The sequence below is a fragment of the Ursus americanus genome, chromosome X (genome assembly GCF_024610735.1).
Source record: "Ursus americanus isolate L20-20 chromosome X, mUrsAme1.1.p, whole genome shotgun sequence".
NCBI classification, from domain to species: Eukaryota; Metazoa; Chordata; class Mammalia; order Carnivora; family Ursidae; genus Ursus; species Ursus americanus.
The window spans coordinates 109,065,092-109,087,951 of record NC_142164.1 but is presented as its reverse complement, the minus strand read 5'-3'; the positions used below and the strand labels follow the sequence as shown (position 1 = coordinate 109,087,951).

Sequence of the window (22,860 nt, the reverse complement as noted above, 5' to 3'; positions counted from 1 at the left end):
AAGTGATGAGTCAGGGGAAGTTAGCCTTGGGCAGATATATAAATGAACAGATTTGGACATTAGGATGGCAACTGCCTGATTCAATGAGGTTTTCAAGCTGACTTGGGCAAATAAGCTGCTCTGGATTGCTGAAAGGTCTATAATGCCACATCGTATTGTGCCACCAATGCCAGATCCCATGTTTCTAAGAGATTAACAGTAATCTACACATGGAGGTAGGTAGTCAATGTAACGAGGCAGCTAATGTGACAATACAGTCAATGCTTTGGACTTCCACTGGGAGTGGACTATAGCTTTACCATAATCATTTGCCAAGTGCAAAAACCTTCAGGATCCTAAGGACGATCTTTAAATCTCTTGGACAGATAAATTAGGCATCTCTGTAACTCTAACCTTTCTACTTGGAAATGTGATGTGAAAAACATCCCAGGGCATGCAACACTGAGGCATAAACCATGCAGCAGAGATGGGAATACAGGAGGCTTTTAGGGTGCCCTTGTTCAAAAACCCATGAGAAGGTCCCCAAGCATACTGTCAGAGCAGCCACTCTGGTGGTGACAGTGCCCCCAAGCTGAGCAAACCTGCAAGCATATGGCTATTTTCTGAAGAACAAGAGTAGCCCTATAGGTACTCTATGCATGGAGTATCAGAGGCCAGACATTGAGGGACTGGGCAAGCCCCCTAGAAGTTTGGCTTGACACCTTTCACCTTTTAAGATAAACATCTCCATCCAGCAGCCCTTTGATAACAGAGTGCAGGGGACCAAGAGATGGTCATATTCTCTGAGAGAAATGATGATTCCCAAAAAGCTCCTGGGGATAGAACATCCCAGAGGCTTATTTATGAGCAAAGGTAGATAAAAACTTCCAGACCATAGAACCATCTTGTTAAGTTAACTATGTATTTAACAGGCACAGCTTGAGGTGCCAGGTAAAACAGAGAGAACTCAGGCATAATAAAAAGCAGGAAGACTGAAAGATCGACTGAATGGTATGCTGGGCGACAGAGCAATGGACATATGGAAAAGTTTGTAGGAGCATGCTGAAACGTAGCTGAAGGGAAGGCAGCATGGCTATAGTCTATACGCAGGGAAAGTGTGCTTGGCCGGTTCTTGGCAAGAGTCCTTCCCCCTCCCTCCCTTTCTCAGACAGGATGGACATTCAGCATTCAGCAGCATGACTGGGGGAGATATTTGTAAATGGAGAACAGGTGAATGGATACTGAAGAGAAACAGGCTGGGTGTGCCATTCTGGAATGTCCTCTTTACGTCAATGGCAGGTTTTTGTTAACAGAGCACATGTGGGGTTGTCCTGCAAGAGCAGTGGTATCTTGGCAGAAAGGGGATGATAGGATGGAGGTGGGGCTGGCAGATAGGAAGACTCTCAAGTTCCAGTTTTTAAATACTAGAGAGCAAGGAATAGTCTGGTCTCAGCTTTTTAGTCAAGAAATTGGATGCTGACTTCCTGTTCTATGCCCACTTTCTCCAAAACCCAACAAATTTTGCAAAAGATATGGTACCATCCCCATCCTGATCAGCCTCCTGGATGGTCCTGTGATGCTACCCAGTTGTTCATCTGGCATATTCACACCATCCATCATGCATAGCACCTGGACAGCTCATTGCGGGAGATCCTGTCATCTTTATCCAAATCATATAGCCAAAAAGCAAAGTATAGTTCGTTGCTTCACCTGTTGAATGGTTCTGGTCCATTCTCATCTTGCTCTTTGCACTCTATTCAGTGGGTTGGAAATGAGCCAGTTTTTGTGAATCAATGGAAGTTTACCTGGTCTTCTCTCTCTGGAAAGAAGGCACTAATGAGCCGGCCCCCAGTAGGTTGATGACAAGTTCTAGAATCAGCTGGAAATCTTCCCAGCTGAGGGCCCCATTCTCACCTTTGTCCAGGCTGGTGAACTGGCTGTACAGGTCAGTGATCTGACTGTGGGAAAAGCTGGTCTCCTTGATCTCCTCCAGTTCTTCACTCCACAGTAATGTGGAGGCCTGAGGCCCCATCCCCAAGTGGGAGCTCCTGTAGGAGGAGCCATGTCTGAAGCAACGGTGGAAAGCTAAAGACAAAAGGAACTGTACACAAATATCATACTCTAGTTGGTAAATTTGTTCTTCACAAGAGAATGAGCTAGAAATTCTGAAACTACTTTATGTGCATGATAGGACTGAGCAAATATGTTGTGGATAATGATAATGAGTTGGTCATTGCTAGAGAAAGGAGTTACAAATAAGGAAAGGGGAAAGTCTAGAATGAATCCTTTGGTGTTGGATTACATCTAAAATATCAGTATAAATTCATATGTATATTCTCAAACACAGAGATATATACATGTATATGCAGACAGAAAGGCATAAAATAAATGTGTATACGTGCATGTACAAGTATACAAACATATTTCTTAGCTCTGTCATCTGACAGGGCCTTAGAAGCAATGATACTCTGGTAACATTGAGCACGTCTACTGCCCACATCTTCTTTCTTTTTAAAAAAAAAAAAGATTTTATTTATTTATTTGACAGAGAGAGAGAGAACACAAGCAGGGGAAGCGGCAGGAAGAGGGTGAAAGAGAAGCAGGCTCCCCACTGAGCAGGGAGCCTGATGCAGGGCTCAATCCCAGGACTCTGGGATCGCGACCTGAGCTGAAGGCAGACACTTAACCAACTGAGCCACCCAGGCGCCCCACTTACATCTTCTTTCTAAATACCATTCTCTAAAAATATAAACCAGGGATCTTGGAGAAATTTATTCGAGGGCTGGGCCAGGGAAAATGTAAGATAAGTCTAGAATATCTTAAGATGCTGAAAAGCAAGAAAGTGCTCAAAAAAATAATAGGAGGCATGTCAAAAGGGTACAGAAGCCAACTTGAAGGAGCTCCCAATAGCTAAATCTGGGACACTTAGAGCAATAAAATAGTGATAGTAATGGATTATAACTCAGAGAATAAATATCCCTGAGTCTATACTGATATAAGTAAATTGAGATAAATAAATACATGCATGGGGGTAGGGTAGCTCTTCCTTACAGAAGAGTTCTAATTAATAAATGTGGAAGTATCAACATAAATTTTAAAAATCACCATTAGCCAAATATGACAGTAATAAGTTTTATGGGCAATAATCATCGATGAATGCTAAAATTAGCTGGGTGAAACTGTGTTGAGAAATAGGATGTGTGCAGCTTCTCAAACTTTCTCCCACAAGACACTTGTTGATTACAAACAGAAAATAGTAATTTTAGCTGCAGAAAGCTGACAGCCACCATCCTAGCCAAGTGATCAAAATTAACATCAGCAGCATTAGGGCACAGCTGTATATGAAACTCCCGATATAATGCAATGAGATGACATTTCCGTGGGATTTTTGACAAAAATGTGTAACCTCAATCTAATCATAAGAAAATGTCAGACAACCCAAAATTAAGGAATATTCTAGAAAATAATTGGACAGTACTCTCCAAAAGTGTCATGGTCATTAAAGCAATGATTGAGGGATTACCACAAACTGAAGGACACTAAGGAGATTTGACAACTAAATGCAATGTGGGATCCTGGATTGGATTCTGGACCAGAAAAGGGACATTAGTGGGAAAACTGGTAAAAGCCAAATAAGGTTAATAAATTGGTAAATAGTATTTATCAATGTTAATTTTCTGCTTTCAATAAATGTACTATGGTTATGTACGATGTTAACATTAGGAAATGCTGGATAAAGAGTATATGGGAATCTTCTCTACTATTCTTGCAACTTCTGTGTAAATATTCAATTATTTCAAAATAGAAAGTTAACACACACACACACACACACACACAGCCATAAATATTCCACAGTTCCTGGGTTGGGACTTGTACCCCAGTGCCTATGATAGATATATGGCTTCTGGAAAAAGTAAGTGCAACCAGGACATACTTAGTTTGTAATTTCTTTTCTTTAAAAGAAAAATTAAAAAATTCTTTAAAAGCAAAATTCAGCAAAATTAATTTAAAAAAATTCTTTAAAAGCAAAATTCAGAAGACCACAGAGAATCTAATCTAAGATAATTAGAAGTTGCTATGGTAAATGACACTTTGGCTCCCAGGGCACCCTCATGGCACAGAGTCCCATTTCAGAGTGTGGAGACAATGTGTCATAGCAGCTCACCCTCATCCTCTGCTGAATGGGATGTCCAGCTCATCTGTTCTCATCAGTAAGGTCCCTTGGTCCAGGCCTAGATGTGGGCCTCGAACACTTGAGACATTTACCTGTTCTTTCCCTGTGCAAGGCTAAGGCAGGCATTCCCAACAGATTGTAGCAATCTTTCCCAAACAGCCCAGATAGCCACTACTGATTGGAGTCGGCACTTGAGCTGAAACATCTCCTGTCGCTGCATTCAGCTTGCAGTCAGGTCCATGGGGACCCTTGGAGTCTAAGTCCCTACTTAGATTCTGAGGTCTGGACAGAAAGGCACAGAAATCATCCTTCCTCAAATGTGGTGAGATGCTCCAGCAATTTCACCAAGCGTCCCTCTCCAACCTTCATCAGTGATCCAGGGCTAGAATATCTAATGGTCTCTGTGGTAGTGGATGACGAAGCTTGACAAGAGATGGAGCCCTGTGGCAAAGTCTGATCAGGTTCCCAAAGAACACCGAGGCCTAAATCCTTATCATCGGGATTGACAGTTAACTCATTCCACCATATTGTGTTCACACAGTTACTCTCTTTGTCAGACTTCATAAAATTAGCCTGGAAAGAATATCAGGGATTCTTTGTCATTTCATAGCCTGATAGTAATTTTCTAACTTATCACACGGTACATCCAGGGATTTTAAAATAAGTCTGTCAAATCATACTTTTCTTCTTACCAAGGAGGTACATCTGAAGGACAGGGGACATTCCAACAGCCTTATTGGGAAGTAAATGAAGGCAATCACTCAAACTAGGACCCAGGCCCCCTTGGTCATAGTCCAGAACTATAAACAATGACCATGTTCACTCTTCCATTTTCTATCAAGAAGAAGAAAATAGGTCTTATGAGAAAGTAGCTTCTGAGGAAAACTAAACTGGCTTACAGAAGAATGACAAGACGGAGTGGAGTTCTGAGCCAAAAGAGGGCTCAAAGACTAGAGCTGGCAGGAGGGGCATTTCAACAGTATTTGACCTGCCCTGGGATACAGACCTTCTCACTGCGCCTCTCTCTCTCCCCTCCCCAGCTGTGTCTCCTCTCATCCAGCTTCTTCCTTTCTTCTCTTTCTCCATGAGTCCTCCCTAGAGAGTCCTGATATTCTATTGGTTTACAAGACTGAGACTGAGAAATGCTGACCAAGCCTTTCCTTTGCTGTAAAAAGAATTACACATACCATAGTGTCCTAGACAGGTCGTGTTTTGCTTTTATAAAATATCTTCATAGTTTTGCAAGCTCTCTAGAAATATTCTGCTGTCTTGTGGCCTGTCTCAAAATGGTTCTGTTGATCTAAATTAAGTTTCTCTTGCTTCAGTCTAAGTGATTTCCTTTATCTCATCCAGTTTGCTCCTTTAAATCAATTAAGAATAATTCTAACGGTATAAGAATCTTTGACATAAAAATTCTTCCCTAATCCTAAACCTTCAATTCCTTCCTTCTGCCTAAAGAAATAAGTTCAAATCCTTAGCCCAACTCTTCAGCCTCTGTACGATCTGGTCCTAACTTACCTTCCCAGAAGGATTTCCCACAAATTCTTTGCACAGACCCTAGACCGCAGCCAAACCAAGCTACATGTGCTTCTCGAGAAAATATCCTGCATTCTCAAAACTATCTCCACTTGAAATGCCCGCTCTCCCACTGTGGCCTCTTATTTATTCCTTCATTTAGAAAAAAAATTAACTGACACAAAAATGAGAGACATAATTTCTGCCATCCAGAGTACATGGGATACTAGAGAAAATCATATGTTACTAAGCATAAGGTATTAACACCTAACTGGTACGTGGTGTTAGAATGGAGTTGGATGTTAGGATTAAACTTCATGGTAAAGGGAGCATCTGAAAAGGCGTTGAAGGACGGGGTAGAATTTCAATATGTACGCTGGGAGGAAAAGGATTATAGGCTGAGGAAACCATGAGAGCAAGCTCACACAGGCAGGAGAAAATGAAGTGCATATACATAAATTCAAATTCTTTGGTTTGGCTGCAGTGCTTCAATAGGCCAGATCTTGAAGGATCTTGAATGTCAGACTAAAACGTATGAATCTATTCCACAGACAAAGGAAATTATTGAAGAATTCTGAGCACAGAAATAACATGATCAGAAAGAGCAGTGCTTTATGAAGATACCAGACCGTGTGTGTACAGGATGAACTTCCTCAATTTCTAGAGGTTTCTTCTTGGTATAGTAGGGAGAGAAAAGCCTGACATTAGTTTCAAATGTAAGACTGCAGGAGTGGTGATGCCTGTCACATGCTCCATTTAGCTCAGCTGTCTGGTCTTGCAAAAGGTAGACAGATCTTAGAGACTGCCTATAAGTAACTTGTGACTTTACTCATAGCTGCTGTTCTGATACACTATTCTCCCTGGGGCAAGTCAGCACAGCACCTAGGACATGGAACTATACAGCTACTGACCCTGGCAAATACTTTTTCCCTCTATACCCATTTCGAGAATCACCAGAAGCAGTCTGCTTTTGAGATGACATCAGTTCTCCTGTTCTCTGCCACAAGCTGCAGAGATCATTATCATCTCGACACCCCATGGAACATCACACTGGTTCCTGTTTTCCTCATGGGCTAAGGAACCAGAGGTAACAAGTAATTTAGATGTCTTAGACACGAGCAAGCCAGGGGTGAAAGCCTGGTACCATGTACTTCACCGGTCAGGGTCCAGCCAGAAACACAGAATCCACACCAGTTATTTTAACAGAGAGAACTCAATATAGGGAAGGTAATGTAAAACAGACACAGCAAATGGGAAATGGAGGTGACACAGAGATAGTAACTGCCGAAAGGAGCTGACACGCCTAGGACAGAACCTAACAGCGAGCAGCTGGTGAGAAAGAAATGTTATTTTCAGAGTCCCGGCAGAGCAGAGTATGGAAGAATAGATGTGCAGCTGACAGCCAACAGCTGAACAGGCAGCACAATAGCTAATGAAAGCATTAGCCAATGAGTCTGGTTAATATCAAATATTGTGAGAAATAGAGAAAATTCCTTATTGCAGATTCTAGTTTTGGAATTCTTTCTTTTTAAAACACGAGCCTGGCTGTGGAGCAGCGAATAAAATTACTTGTTTGTACACATTGTTACAGAATATGCTCAGGTTCACGTTTTCTTGCACGCCTGAGACATTTCACTGTTCTGAGTGTAAGCGGACAGTGGACTAGTACTCACAATAAAATGGAATGAATTACTGATACACCCAACAACTTGGATGAATCTCAAAGGCGTTATGCTGGGTGAAGGGAGTCAGTCTCAAAAGGTATGATTCCATTTATATGACACTTGCAAAAAGACAAAACCATGGTGATGGAGAAGAGATTCTTGGTTGCCAGGGGCTAAGAGTGGGGGGGAGACTATGACTCTAAAGGGATAGCACAAGGGACATTTCTGAGGTAATGAAAATGTTCTGAATCCTGATACTGGGAGGGTCATATGAGTCTATGCATGTGGTAACTCTCATAGAGCTATACTAAAAGAAGAGTCAGTTAAAAAGAACGGGGGAAAAGGTAAAAAATAAAGGTGGAACATGCATGGCTTGTGCATGAGAAGGTTTTATCTTTTGTTATTTTTTTAAAAAAATTTGCTGTGGTAAGGTTAAGTGTGACCCTGCTGAGCTCTTGCCACAACTGGCATGAATCACAAGGGAAAGGTGTCACTTGGAGTGAGACCAAATCTACAACTTCTCTTCAGTTACTGCACACCTCGGAGCTCCAGCGGAGGGCAAGGCAGGAGGGTGAGGGAGGAATTCTCCCTGCACCGCTGGGCCACTGTGGGACTCACACTGCCTGCTCCTGTGATTTGGGTGAGGGTATTTGTGCTGACTGCAGCAGTTCAAAGCCTCCTTCTTCTCTCCACTTCAAAGCCTGGCCTGTCTTTCCCCACTCATGTCTTTTATTTGGTGCTAGCAACCTTTGAGGACTGATACTGAATGGCCCTTGGCAGTGACCCCACTAATTGGCAAAGCTGGCCACAGGGGATGAATAAGACACTCGCTGGCATCAACATCACACTGATCATGGTCCAGTGGGCCTTGTTTTGTGCTCTCCTTGACAATCCAGAGCAATTCCTGTGAATAAATGACTGAGCAGCAGCAGGAAGGGGTCTCCCTCCTGGCTTCCCTGGAGCCCTCTTTTCCATTCACATGGGGACTACCTTCCACACATGCTTCAAAGTAGAATTTTGTTATGCTCAGCACATTTAAATCACTTCATTAATAGAACACCATTAAACAAAGTGTTCCTGAACTTTAATATACATAAAATCATTTTGCATTCCATCACCCAAAGAATTTTCCTTCAGTTCCAGCTGAGATGAAAAGGAGAGAGAGATTCTTGGCGGTTACATGCTGTCTTTCACAAAGCCTCTCTTGAGGTGGAAACGGCACCACTGCCACTGCATTCAAGTTCTGCTCACTAGGGGCTGATCTCATACCCAAGATGTCTATCAGACTATCAACAGGATGGGATTCAAAGTGAATGAGCACATACTCTTTTGTGTTTGGCTTCTTTCACGCCACATACTTTTTTGAGGTCAATGCTGCATGTATCAATACCATGTTCTTTTTTATTACTAGTACTGCAACATATGAATATGGTAGTCCCCGATTTGTTTATCCATTCTATTGCTGGTAGATATTTGAGATGTTTCTAGCTGTGAGGACTTTGGAGGGGGGACTTTTACAAATAAAGTTGCTATAAATATTTTTGTGCAAGGCTTTTTGTGAACATACTCATTCTTCTTACCTCCATATACCTAAGAGGGAATTACAGGGGAGACATATGTTTTGGTTTGTTAGATACTAACAGTCTCTGAAGTAGCTATACCATTTTATACTCACCCAATCAATTTATGAGAGTTCTAGCTGCTCTTCATCTTTGCCAACACTTGTTATTATTGATCTTTTTAATTTTAGTCCCTCTAGTATATAGCAGTATGTGACTATGGTTTTCATTTGAATTTTCCTGATGAGAAATGATGTTGAGGGCCTTTGCATATGCTTATTGGCCTTTTGTATATTTCCTTTCACCAAGTGCTTCTCAGAACTGAGGAAGTGGTGGTGGCAATATCTGTCTGGGAAGAGAAATAAAGGTATGATTTGGAAAAGCAGACTTATCAATGATAAGGCCGTTTTTCCCAGTCCTGAATATTTATGCATTTTGGTGTTTTAAATGGATAGTAATGTATAAAGTGGTTAAAAGAAGAACTTAGTAGGCACTTGTTCCCAAATATCTCCCTCCTGGCCTATAACCACTCTCCACAATTCTGCCTCAGAGATGTGTTCCTTTGAGCTTCTCACTAGGAGTTCTCAGCGCATTAATGTTAATGCATCTGTGGGCTTCTGTCAAGTCTCACAGCCGGTTGGGAATGCAGCGTGAAGGGTTTGGGCACTTGGGGGTGCTGCGTCCAGGCCCTCTGGTGAAGCATGCAGGCCCTGGCTGCCTGGGAGCGAGTGGTGAAAAAGGAAACACCAGGAAAGGGAAGACAGGCTTAGGAGAGAGAAACACAGGATGCACCCTAAACTTTTACTTACTTCATTCTGTTTGCCCAGTTATTCACTTTGGTAAATGTTGGAGTTGAGGAGAGAGGAAAGGGAGAAGCACAGTATGAGTCAGAAATGATGTTATTAAACATGTTTGGAAGAGCACAATGCCAGCCAATAGGAGACTCTGGGACAGTGTCATGGAATGAAAGTGCTATGTAATTGCAGCAGGAAAAGTGCTACGTGAAGAAGGTATTGCCAGATTCCTTTAAGCCTTCCGGAAAGATCAAGGCACTTCATGTCTATGTGCAACACATTCACACACTCCAGTAAAGAAAAATCTGAGGCAGACAAGGTCCCCTCCATCTCCCAGATAGGCCATAACCTGTGCAGAAAAGCAGGGACCTGGTCTAAGGACAAATAAGCCCCAGGGTAGAATGAAAATAAGGTCCCAGATCACCTGACTAGGAACCCACGTGGCTTGCAGTGGACAGCTTCACTCTAAGGTTTTATTCCTATATTCAAGCGTACCACAGCATCCACCCTCTAGTGAATATTTCTCATGTTTAAGATAGCATGATAGTAATGAATCAGCTCTGAAAGTCAGCTGCTATAAATGCCATGTGTTATCAGTTAGATCACACACTAAAGCCAAATTTTCAAAACATTTCCTGCTGAAATACCCACAACATTTTAACAGATGTCTTTTGGAGAGTCTAAAAGCAAAATAAGCTCCCATCAGCATATAAAATAAAACCCAAAAGAAAGTAAAATGTGGAGGGATTATATTTTTCTTTTGGCAATAAGAGAAAGGTTGGGGAAAATCTTGAGATGTTTGGAGAAATGCTTTTTCATAGCCACAAAAGTGAAGAAATTAATGTCTGTTATTTCTTGTTCTGAACACTGACCGTTAAGTATGTAACTCTAACTTTCATTGAAGCAGTTTCATGGGAAGGTAGGGAAAGGAACTGAGAGTGTAAATTATGGGCCAGGAGGGACAGAAATGGGGTGAAAGCATCAAAGAAGCATCTTTTGTCAGGGACAGGATGGGCAAGACCAGTGATGGCTGACTCTAAAATGGTGCATCTTGGAGTCTAAGGCCTCTCAAAATCAGTGGTAGGAGGGCCAGAATGGGAACCTGGAAAAGGAAAGAGAAATTCCTACGTGTGTGTTTTTCTCCAACATTTTATTATGAAAAAATCTGAAAGTACAGAAAAGTCAAAAGAACCATAGTGATGAGAGAGAGATCATTTTTCATTTGACAGTTTGTTTCCATGGGGGCTGATTTTGACCTTCAAAGAAATACTCTTGAATGAATTAATGAGTGGTCTAAGAGGCTTCCTACACACTTATTCTGGGGAAGCCAAGACCATTCACTGCCACCCCTGCATGGAGTGGTAATTCCAAAAGCAGGACGGCCTACGGGTCTGCCCCTGTTTTACCTATTGTTTTGGACACTCCTTGCTCATGCTGTCTTGTCTCCTCCTTGCCTTGTTATCTTTGACTTTGTGCTGGCTGTTGTACTGAAAAATTATATGTGGAGATAATCTGATATTGTTTTTTGGAGAGGATTTTTGTTTGCTTATGCCAGGCACATGGGGGTGCTAGCTAGCAGTACAACACATTTTACTTAAGCATTACCAAGGCAGTATGAATAACTTACGAACAAAAAATGGTTTCTGCCCTTACAAGTCTTACTAAGAATTAACAAAAGGATTCATTTAGATAGAGTCCTTAAAGGATAATTTAATTCGTACAAGTCTGATCAGCATGCAGCTTTTCCTCACCTTATCCATGTGCACTGGTTAAGGAGTCGCATGCTGGGCCACGCAGAGATGCCCTGAGGTAGCAGTTCTCTTTCAGTTTTATTTCTTAGGTAAGTTTAGAAAAAAATTCTATGAACTGATTATTGCATTCAACACATAAAAGTCTAATCAGAAATAATCAGAACTATTTTACTTCCTTTGACCAAACACCCAGGAAAGAAAATGTTTTAAAACACTACACTTAAGCAGTTACTAATTCCATGGCAGAAATAAAACCAAAGTCCATTTCAATATTATAAGCTTAACTACTCTAAATCAACAGATCATCTATAGGAGCTCGGGTGCTTTTATCATGGTGGTAGAACCAAAGAACAAAGTCCTTCCACACACAAGCTCCAGAGTACCTAGTTTCAGCCCTCACAAGCTGGAGGTTGGGGCTCCTATCAAAATAGTGGAGAGGAGGATTAGCTGAGAAGGAATCTTCAGTGGAGTGTAATCTACAGAGACCTTGACTTAATGATGGTGACCAAAACAGAACAGTCTGAGCTCTCTCTGGACCTACCGTCCTTGGTCATTTCCAAATGTTACCTCGTGCGTATTTAATGGTATTGGGGGGGGGGTTCTCAAACTGATGAAAACTAAAAACCACTCCTCATCCCTCACTTGTGGAAAAAATACTCAATAGGGAGCTGACTTAGAAGATTAAAGACAAACTACCAAAATTAATATATTAATATCATTAATATGTTTTATGCCCTGTAGTTTTCTACTGTGTAATTTTTTAAATCCTTCATGAGACACCAGAGCCTTCGGTTTCTTGGAAACAGGTTCCTTTACCATACAGGCTTTGCTTTCAGGCTCCCCTTCTCCTACTTCATGAGTTTGCTCTCTACTTTGCATACCCTGGGGTCTTACTTGAGACCTGCACATCACCATCTGTGACTGATTCTTAGGAGAGAGCCAGGTTAATGTCTGAACTCAGGGCACATACAGCCCATCTGTCAAAAATGATCATTTTCAGTGAGGGAGACACAGACCCTACAAAATCATTTGTCTTAAATAACATCTAAATCAAAGTTAACTGGGCCTGAGGAGATGGCATTTGCTTTGCTTAAAAATTAATGAGCAACACTGTCACTTAAACTTTAGAAACTTATAATAGAATTAGACCTTAGTGTTCCACCTCCAAAACAGATGTCTGCCATAGGCTTACGAATAATTAGAACTGGAATACATTAACACTGAGCCTCTGATGGAACCAAACATTGCTTGTGGTTTCCTCTATTCGTTTTCACCTACTTGCACCAAGATGATCAGTACCCTTGGATTCTGTGGTGTCTGTTTCCTCTTGATATCTGGAGCACAAACCTTACTTTTTTGGGGTTTCCCATCACTGTTAAAACACACAGGGCTTATATCATTCAAGTGTACCAATAATTTGTTGAGCTCCTACAATGAGGAGGCATTTTGCCGCATCATGGAAGACTGAAAAGAAAATCAAATATGGCTCCTGACCCCTAAGAACTCATAATCTAATAGAAGAAAGACACATCCAAGAAGAATTCAGGTTACGTTAAAGCAATGCTAAATGGAAAGTGCTATACAGGCCTAACTGAATCCAAAGCTGACATGGTTTAGAGTTTAAGACAGTTTCAATGTCCTTCTCAGTAGATCTTGAAAAGGGGATTCTAGTTACCTGATTATTCTCCAAACAGGACCGGCTACATCATTTGTGGGGCCCGGTACAAAATGAAGATGCAGGGCCCCTTACTCAAAACTTAAGCATGGTGTCCTTCTGGGGGAAGGGCCTTGTCACATGCCCTTGAACCCAGCCCTGTCTTCAAATACAGTCTATGAATATGAGGTAGAGGCAAATTTTAAGTAGCCTGGATGAAGAAAGTACACACAGGAAATTTTCTTCCAAGTAGTTCACAGGAAAATAAACTCACTCTAAGGAAAGAAAAGAATTCAGTCTTGCCCAAATTAACAAAAGGGACTGGGATCTAAAGGAAAGTTACCATTTGCAAAGTCAATGTCACAGATATGGCACAGCTACAAGGAAAGGGTAATAATAATAGCAGTAGCAGGGGTAGTAGCTGACAAACGTACAGAGCTTATTAAGTGCCACCATTCTTCAGTCTATTCTGTCGACTTACTCATTTAATCCTCAAAACAGCCCTGGAGGGTAGATAGATGCTATTATTTCCCTATCTTACAGATGAGGAAACTGACCTTAGAAAGGTTGAGTAATTGTCCCAGGTCACACAGCAAATAAATGGTAGTAGCACCAGGATTTGATCTCAGACAGTCTAGCTCCAAAGTCTGTGCTCTCAGCCACTATTTATGCTGTTTCTCATAAAATAAGGACATATACGGAGGGAAGGAAGGGAGGGAGTCATCCCAGTATATTCATTCATTAATATTTTAGATTTGGCTTAACCAGGGTGTACTGTGTGTTGTGTGCATGTTTTTAATTTTTCCTTTTTTTGCATTTCATGTCCATAGTTTAACAGCACCCGTTCGCCCTCCCCCACTGAGTGTTGCCACATGACCCCATGGAGTAGAAAGGTACTGGTTCTGAGAACATTCCATCACAGCCCTATCCTATTCTCTCCAGACACTTCCTTCTCTCTTTTAACTATGGCAAACTCTGTTGTTTCTAACTAACAGGTATTCTTTTAAATCCACTTCAAGAGTAATATTTTCCTAACCTGAATTAAATAAAATTTAGACAGCCATGTCATTGGCTTTCTTTCCCACTTACTTTCCCCCCCTCAATTGCAATTAAGGCTCTGTTCAAGATGGGCATCACCTAATGTCACTCCTGGACCTTATAGTTCAAAGGAAAGAAATTTCAACTTGCCCTGTATTTATCAGAACTGTGAAGGTTCAGCTTCTCAAATCAAAAAAGAGAACAGGACAAAAAGATTCTCTGCCAGCCAGTTGTCCCTGTCGCCATTAAATAAAACATGCTTTTGGCTGCTGGTCAGAGCCTGTAGTCAGGTCACTATTCTTTCTTTGTTTCCCAGTCCATTGTTATTCAAGGAAGGAATCGCCTACTAAAATGTGGCCTCTGGTGGTGGGGGTTTCTCTCCAGCTCTTGCTCTTTCTCCCTCTTTTTCTGTCTCTCTTTTTGCATGCACCAAACTTTTTTTTTCTTTTTGGAAGTTACCTAGGAAACAAAGTCTTTTGTGCTCCAACTTTATTTGAGCTATTCGCTTCGCTGGGAATCTGCACAAAAGCTGAAGAGAGAAAGAAGTTTGCAATGTTTTACTAAAATGTTCACGGCGAACACATTTTTCTGAAGGGGGGTAATCATATCCTGTTGGGTGTGTTGGGGGGCTTTGCAGATACCTCTGAAAAGGTAAGCAAATGCTGGGGGGTTAACTTAAACAAGTGGCTCTGGAATCTTCTCTTTAAGAGGACCTGAGAACAGTTTGACAGTATGTAAAATCCTGAGTCAGCAGGACATGATGCTTCCAAATGTGAGGATGAGAATTTTTTTTCATGACTTTTAGACAGAATATTATTAAAATTTAGCTGGAATAAGAGGGAAAAATATTAACTTCATACAAACACTCACCCTCCTCCAAATTATGGAAAGAAAGAAAACTAGGGTCAGTGATGAAGACTGGGTCTTTTAATAATCTGGTTCAGAAGCCCAACCCCTAAATCAAAATTGGAATGGAGCCTTTTTAATAATCTGAGTTAGGAACCCAGCCCTGAAATAAAAGGTAGATAATATTAATATCTATCAAGGGCTTGGATGGAGAATTTTCAAATGTCATGCAGAAGTCAAGGCCTCTAACTCCACAGCCAGAAGAAAAGCTTCCCACTTGCAACAGCTGAAAGAAACTAAGACCCTTTACTCTTCCAAATTTGAAAAAGAAATCCGCTTGAATCTTTCTCCCCATTAACTGCTTTGGTATTTTCCACTATAATAAGTGGGGGAGGGGGGCTGCTTTTCCATGTACACACAGTATTGATGAAACTGCATTTTTGAAATGTTATTCACAAATGCCATAGTCCTGCAGTAAAATTAACTCCTTGGCATTTAATCCTGTCTCTCAGATTAGATAGGCTTGTCCTTCAGGTGATGTGTTCTGGAATATCTCCTGACTCCAGGTTTTCTGGCACATTTTCTGAACCTTTCATAGGCATCTAAATCATCTTCTCCCTTTGATCCCAGTCATCCAGAGCTCTCACGACTTTCATTAGGAATATATAGGGAGATAGATATCCAGAATCTACCTGTCACTGGATTAGAGACTAAGATTTTTCTTCAGTTTGAAGTTGGGGGATTTATGGCCACCTTGTCTCTCCTCTTTAATTCCATTTGACCTGAAAAGCATGTTTATTAGTCCATTTTTTTCTTTTGTGTCGCTGGACTCTTGAAATTATAACTTTCAATTAGTCGTGCTTACTAACTATTTCTCCTAGACCTAAAAGCTTATTTCTGACCTCACTGTTCTTAACTAAACTGTGAAATTCCTTGGTATGTGTGCTTACATATAAACCATTCTGGCTAAGTCTGAATGTACTTCATTTGCAGTCCCATCCCCCGGAGGATGAAGATACAGATGTCATGTTAGGGCAGAGACCGAAAAACCCAGTACATAATATCCCCTCGACACTGGACAAGCAGACCAACTGGAGCAAAGCACTGCCTCTCCCAACACCAGAGGAGAAGATGAAACAAGATGCCCAAGTGATTTCTTCTTGCATTATTCCCATCAATGTCACTGGTACCGTTCTGTTCTTTTCTTAGGGACAGTCGGGTCACAATATTCTGTGTTTTAAATATGTTCAAAACCTGTGCTGCTGGGCGGACCAGTTAAGAATACCGCTTTGTAAACAAGCAATACCTTTTTTATCAGAATACAACCCAGAAGATGTTCAATATGCTTTTGTCAGGTTTTGAACATCCATTTGCATATGCTGTGCTGGGCCGCTTGTTATGTAAATGATGGACAGTTTCTTTTTGAAAAAAGTCACCAAATAGCTCTTTGGTCATAGCTGACTGAAATAATGGAGAAAGCGGCAGTGATTAGTCATATGATAATGATGCATGGCACAGCAAGAAAGAAAACAGCAAACCCCAGGTCTCTCAAACTGCAAGTAATGATCCTGTAGACCAACTATAAAATCTGTTTTCAGGCTTCCTTGGATGAAGGTAGGCTTGTTTAAAAGATCGGTTAGACTTCTGCATTGATTTTGGTGATTTCTGACCTAAAAATACGTGGATTCAAAGATGAAGGCTGAATTATATTCTAATCCAGCCAGCCTGGCTTACATTCCTCTCTGCTTTCCTCTTCTTGTGTACTGAGAGTTTAAATGTTAGTCTAGGTCGAAGGCAAACCTGTCCAGGCTTTTCTTGAAAAGTTTATCCATAGCGACTATAGATTCCAGGACAGGATCTGGTGGTAATCTTAGCTATAACTGAAATAATGTTATAAAATGTTCTCACTTTCAAAAGACAGAAAATGATCTATCCACTGGGCTTTCTTTAAACCTAATAGTTATATTTTAATTTATTTGTATATTGAAAATCTCACAATGGCCAGGTTATTACTTTTATCCTGGTACCATGTGACTAAAGATTGCATGTCGCTTGAGATGCATTTTGGACATGGCTATTACTAATCCCACTCCGATTTCTCTCACATAAAGTGGGGAGCAAATGATAACCAGAAATCCGGGATAGATATTATGTCCTTCCTGAAAAACAGAAATTCTGGTTGATCAGCTGGTTATGAGCTAAGAGTAATTTTCCTGATGAGTTTCTCAACTTGCAGGATAAATTATTCTAAGGATGCATACTTTATCTGATCTCCATAATCTAAATGGGCTGGGTTAGGTAGATGTCAAATGTATCATTTTGGCATCCTTTTAAAGTAACTTTCCCTTCTGGGAACATTTGATTATATGCAGCACCTGCTTTCTTCATAGCACTGTAAGTAAATCTTGTTTTCAAATTTAGTTCTTTGATTATGGGTCTTGTGATTCAGGAAAAGTGAAGATCTTTCCTTCTGCTTTATTTCAGGAACTCTCAGGCTAAAGCCCAGATTATATGTTGATTTCAAGAGCTTTAATGAGAAAGCTGCTAATTATGTCCATGTAACATAAAGTGTGTCTGTGTGCCATGTGTTCTGTAATTATTATGAGTAGAATGAAAGATCTTAATTTTTGGTTGGAGCTAAGAAAGGAAAATTCTGTTAGTATGAATTCTCCAATAATATTATAATTATTCATCATGTGATATCTCACAGATTTTTTCAAAGTGAGTTCTAGAAACTGTTGTCACCATGATGCTAAGCAGAACTCAAATTGCTTCATTTTATAGCTAAGCCGAGGTTTAACACGCCATCCCGCTCTATGCGTAACGATCAGGATAAATGATGAAGCAACCAGATTCCAACGCACTTTTGGCATCCTGACTTTCTAAGGCAAAGCTCACGCTGAAAAATCCATGGCACATGCCTGTGCCAGACAGGAGTGTGAGTTCCTCACCTCCTTCCTCACCATTCTAGTTTTGATTAGACTGCAAGTAGTGTATCAATAATGTGATTATGGAGAGAGAAACAAACAAGCATCAAGGTTTGGCCCCTGTATTTATAAAAGCAAACAGACACTCATTGTAAAGACTGGGAATTCCAGCTTCATTTACAGCTGATAGAGAAGGCAGATCCACTTAAGCACAGAACTGAGGACTCCCTTGTATTCCTATTTTATATTGATAAGACACTGGTGTCATACCAGAAAGTGTACAACTGAGTCAGTAGAAGAAAGTAGAAAGAGTTACATGATGATTTAAAAACAAATCTCTAGGCTACTTTCTCCTCACAGAAGAAGTGTGTGTGTGTGTGTGTGTGTTGTGTTGTGTGTAGGGTTGGGGTGTAATGGGAAGAGAGAGAAAAAAAACCTCACAAAGATGCTTTAAGGAAGAAATGGGTCACGATGTGTTAGCTGAACTAATCCAGGTTAACATCTTGGCTCTGGATCTACTATGCAAAGACAGCTTCAGAGAGCCCAGAAATAGACCAGTAAATAGTAGTAACTAAAGGTTGTAAGTCCTTCAGGAGATGTTTCTGTGTGAGAGTGATTCTTTGATGTTATTTTTCTCTCCTCTTTCTTTTGATTTTCCTTCTTTGCTTGTTACTCTTGGCAGTGCAAGCTGTTGTGCAGAGCTGCATTTAGAAGTAAAGCTTAATGTACTGCAGAGTAATTTAAATAAGAGCTGAATAAGGGCTCCCTTATATTTATTCACAGGCTTAATCCAAACTCTTCCTTTACTTCCAATCAATAAATATCACTGTGTTCCAAGCAAATGAAAATTTGTTTGCCATTTCTAAAGGCTAATGAGACCTATTTGTGGGTTGCAGGAGTTGGTTTTGACAGAGAGGCTAGTATACGCTGCTCTCTTGTTCATTCACAATCCGTACTACAGCGGAGACGAAAACTGAGGAGGAGGAAAACCATCTCGGGTATCCCCAGAAGAGTCCAACAAGAAATAGGTGTAGTATAAAACTGTTAATGGTTAACATTCTGTCGGGTGTCGATTAGAAGGAGATGAAATGGAAGCTGGCCTTTTAATCGGCCTCCTTAAAAATGCTCAGTGTTGTGACTTGTAGGGGTTTTGAAATGGCATGTACTTGTTCTATGTTCAGCAAGCCGGGTGGTATTACTTTTTTAATCTCTGTTTTTGACTGAAGATTTAACCTTAGGGATTTAGGTATACATGTTCAGGTCTTATGGCTGAAATGTAATACTTTGGTAATTTTTAAGTTTTATTAAGATGGAATAAAAAGTAACAAGATTCAATGAAAGGTTATTTTTAGAAAATTATACCTTATTTGAAGAGAGATATACTTTTATGGCATTAATTATTTTAAACAGGTAAATTTTAAGCATACTCAATTAAATATTGAATATTGATAACATGTTACTTTTTATTACTCTTCTATTTTTTTCTGTTCCACGTGTTTAGGAATCTCTTCCTATGTTTTATTACTATTATTATTATTATCATTACTATAACATCTCTTTCATTACTTAAAATGAATTGTTAAGAGTTTTATTTTGCTGGGCATATATTACAAAATAAAAAAGAATAGTGGCCAAGAAGACAAAATGCACTTTAATTTTAAAAAAATAGTAGTCACTTATTGGGGCAAAGTAATTTGATAGTGAAGAGAGAGAATTCACAAAAAGATCTAAAGACATTTTCTCTTAGTATACACACACGCATGCATGTGTGTATGTAGAGACAGAGAGGCAAAGGGACAGATTCCCCAAAGCATTTTAACTTTCTCCTAATTTTATATGCTGATTTTTTTTCCTCAAAGAGAATGACCCAACATGCCACCACCCAGATTTGTGGACATCTCTCAGAATGTCTGTTAGTCTGCTGATATATGAAATATCTCACTATGCTTTCCATGTGCCCTAGATTCTGACGAATCCCCTGTGGCCAGGGAAAGGAATGTGATTGTGCACACAAATCCAGACCCTTCCAACACTGTCAACAGGAGGTCTGGAACCAGAGACTCAGAGTGCCAAACTGAAGATATTCTGATTGCTGCTCCATCCAGAAGGAGAATCAGAGCTCAAAGGGGTCAAAGCATTGCAGCTTCCCTTTCTCATTCTGCTGGCAACATCTCTGCGTTGGCAGACAAAGGCGATACCATGTTTACTACTGCAGTGAGCAGCCGTACAAGATCTCGGAGCCTTCCCCGGGAGGGCAACAGAGGTGGGGATGCTGAGCCCAAAGTTGGTGCTAAACCCTCAGCATATGAAGAGGGCGAGCCTTTCATGGGCGACCAAGAAAGAACCCCAAATGATTGCAGTGAGGCTCCCAGCAGCCCAAGTGCACAGGAACACCAGCCTGCTTTGGGCCTGGCTTGTTCTCAACATCTTCACAGCCCTCAGCACAAGTTAAACGAGAGAGGGAGGTCACGTCTGTCCCGAATGGCTGCCGACTCTGGCAGCTGTGACATCTCCTCCAACTCAGACACCTTCGGGAGCCCCATCCACTGCATCTCCACGGCTGGTGTCCTCCTCAGCAGCCACATGGACCAGAAAGATGACCACCAGTCATCCAGTGGCAACTGGAGTGGGAGCAGCTCCACATGCCCCTCACAGACCTCAGAGACAATCCCTCCTGCAGCTTCTCCTCCTCTCACTGGCTCTTCACACTGTGACTCGGAGTTGTCACTCAACACAGCCCCTCATGCTAATGAGGACGCCAATGTCTTCGTGACAGAGCAGTACAATGACCACCTGGATAAAGTGAGAGGCCACCGGGCAAACTCCTTTACCTCCACTGTGGCAGATCTGCTGGACGACCCGAACAACAGCAACACCAGTGACAGTGAGTGGAATTATCTACACCACCATCACGATGCCTCCTGCCGCCAGGATTTTAGTCCTGAGCGCCCCAAGGCAGACAGTCTGGGCTGCCCGAGCTTCACAAGCATGGCCACTTATGACAGCTTTCTGGAAAAGTCTCCATCAGACAAAGCAGACACTAGTTCTCACTTTTCGGTGGACACAGAAGGATACTATACTTCCATGCACTTTGACTGCGGTCTCAAAGGTAGTAAGAGTTATGTCTGTCACTATGCAGCCCTGGGCCCAGAGAATGGCCAGGGCATTGCGGTTCCTCCTACTCTTCCGGACTGTGCCTGGCAGGACTACTTAGACCACAGGAGGCAGGGGAGACCAAGCATCTCTTTCAGGAAACCAAAGGCAAAGCCGACCCCACCGAAACGTAGTTCATCATTGAGGAAGTCCGATGGAAATGCAGACACTTCTGAGAAGAAAGAACCAAAGATAAGCAGTGGCCAGCTCCTGCCTCACAGTTCCAGGGAAATGAAGCTGCCTCTTGATTTCTCCAACACGCCTTCTCGAATGGAAAATGCCAACCTTCCCACCAAGCAAGAATCTTCTTGGATGAACCAGAGTGAACATGGTATTAAGGAACCTCAGTTAGACACTTCAGATATTCCAGCATTCAAAGATGAAGGTGCTGAATCAACTCACTATGCAGATCTCTGGCTTCTAAATGACTTGAAAACAAATGATCCTTACAGATCTTTATCTAATTCAAGCACTGCTACGGGTACCACAGTTATTGAATGCATCAAATCTCCAGAGAGCTCTGAATCCCAAACATCCCAGTCAGAATCAAGAGCCACCACCCCATCCCTTCCTTCTGTTGACAATGAGTTTAAACTGGCCTCACCAGAAAAGCTGGCTGGCTTGGCATCTCCATCAAGTGGCTACTCGAGCCAGTCTGAAACACCAACCTCCTCTTTCCCGACAGCTTTCTTTTCTGGTCCACTGTCTCCTGGAGGTAGCAAAAGAAAACCTAAAGTCCCAGAAAGGAAATCTTCACTACAGCAACCCTCTTTAAAAGATGGAGCTCTGTCACTGAGTAAAGACCTTGAACTTCCAATTATACCCCCTACCCATCTTGACCTAAGTGCTCTTCATAGTGTCTTGAACAAACCATTCCACCACCGTCACCCACTGCACGTTTTTACTCATAGTAAGCAGAACCCAGTAGGAGAAACACTGCGGTCAAATCCTCCACCGTCCCTTGCAATTACACCAACAGTCCTGAAATCTGTTAACCTTAGGTCCATCAGCAAGTCTGAAGAAGTGAAGCAAAAAGAGGGCAACAATACAGATCTCCCCTACTTAGAGGACAGCACTCTTACAATGGCTGCCCTGTCTCCAGGTAAGATTAAGCCACATGTGGCTAAGAAGTCAGTATCACGTCAGTACTCCACTGAAGACACCATAATGACCTTTTTAGACTCCTCTGCAGTTGAGATGGGACCAGATAAACTACAGTTAGAGAAAAAACGTACTTTTGATGTAAAGAATCATTGTGACCCAGAAACAACAACCTCAGCTGGTAGCAATCTTCTAGATTCAAGTGTCACAAAAGACCAGAAACATATAGAGAGTGAGCCTATTCCGGAAAACACACCAAGTAAAAATTGTGACTTTCCCACAGAAGGATTTCAGAGGGTCTCTGTTGCCCGCCCAAATGATTTGGATGGTAAAGTACTACAATATGGAGCTGGTCCAGATGGAGCCCTAGCACAGGTGCAGAAGCCATCCTCTGCAGATTGGGAGGAAGCTGCGTACCCTGAGTCTGTGGATGTGCTCACAGCTCAGTCAAACTCACCAACCAGACCCACGGACATAAGCTATCAACGTAAGCATCAACTTGGGATGAGCCGCCACCATGACAAAGTGCCTGGGAATATCAGCTGCGAAGCAGAGCTATCGACTGCAAATTCATGCCCTGAAAAATGTTTCGAGCAGGAAAATATTGCTTCAGGTATTTCAGCCAAAAGTGCCTCTGATAACAGCGGAGCAGAGGAGACCCAAGGAAGTGTGGATGAGGTTTCACTGAAAGGTCAGTTGTTGATG

The 22,860-nt window shown here is 41.6% G+C and overlaps 1 protein-coding gene, 1 long non-coding RNA gene and 1 pseudogene across 3 annotated transcripts in view; 1 reads left to right on the top strand and 2 right to left on the bottom strand.

Moving 5' to 3' along the window:
• The window catches only part of LOC123779664 (uncharacterized), an 81,968-nt gene that overhangs the window by 50,538 nt on the left and 8,570 nt on the right, over positions 1-22,860 (bottom strand). The gene's annotated exons all lie outside the window — the stretch shown is intronic.
• The window catches only part of NHS (NHS actin remodeling regulator), a 338,321-nt gene that overhangs the window by 307,924 nt on the left and 7,537 nt on the right, over positions 1-22,860 (top strand). For both annotated transcript variants that reach the window (XM_045778024.2, XM_087859860.1), the window contains exons 4-7: positions 13,921-13,983; positions 15,968-16,160; positions 18,798-18,929; positions 19,865-22,846. In XM_045778024.2, coding sequence (XP_045633980.2) covers positions 13,921-13,983; positions 15,968-16,160; positions 18,798-18,929; positions 19,865-22,846 — 3,370 coding nt within the window. The remainder of the gene's footprint in view (positions 1-13,920; positions 13,984-15,967; positions 16,161-18,797; positions 18,930-19,864; positions 22,847-22,860) is intronic.
• LOC123779663 (calcineurin B homologous protein 1 pseudogene) lies at positions 1,141-2,160 on the bottom strand (annotated as a pseudogene).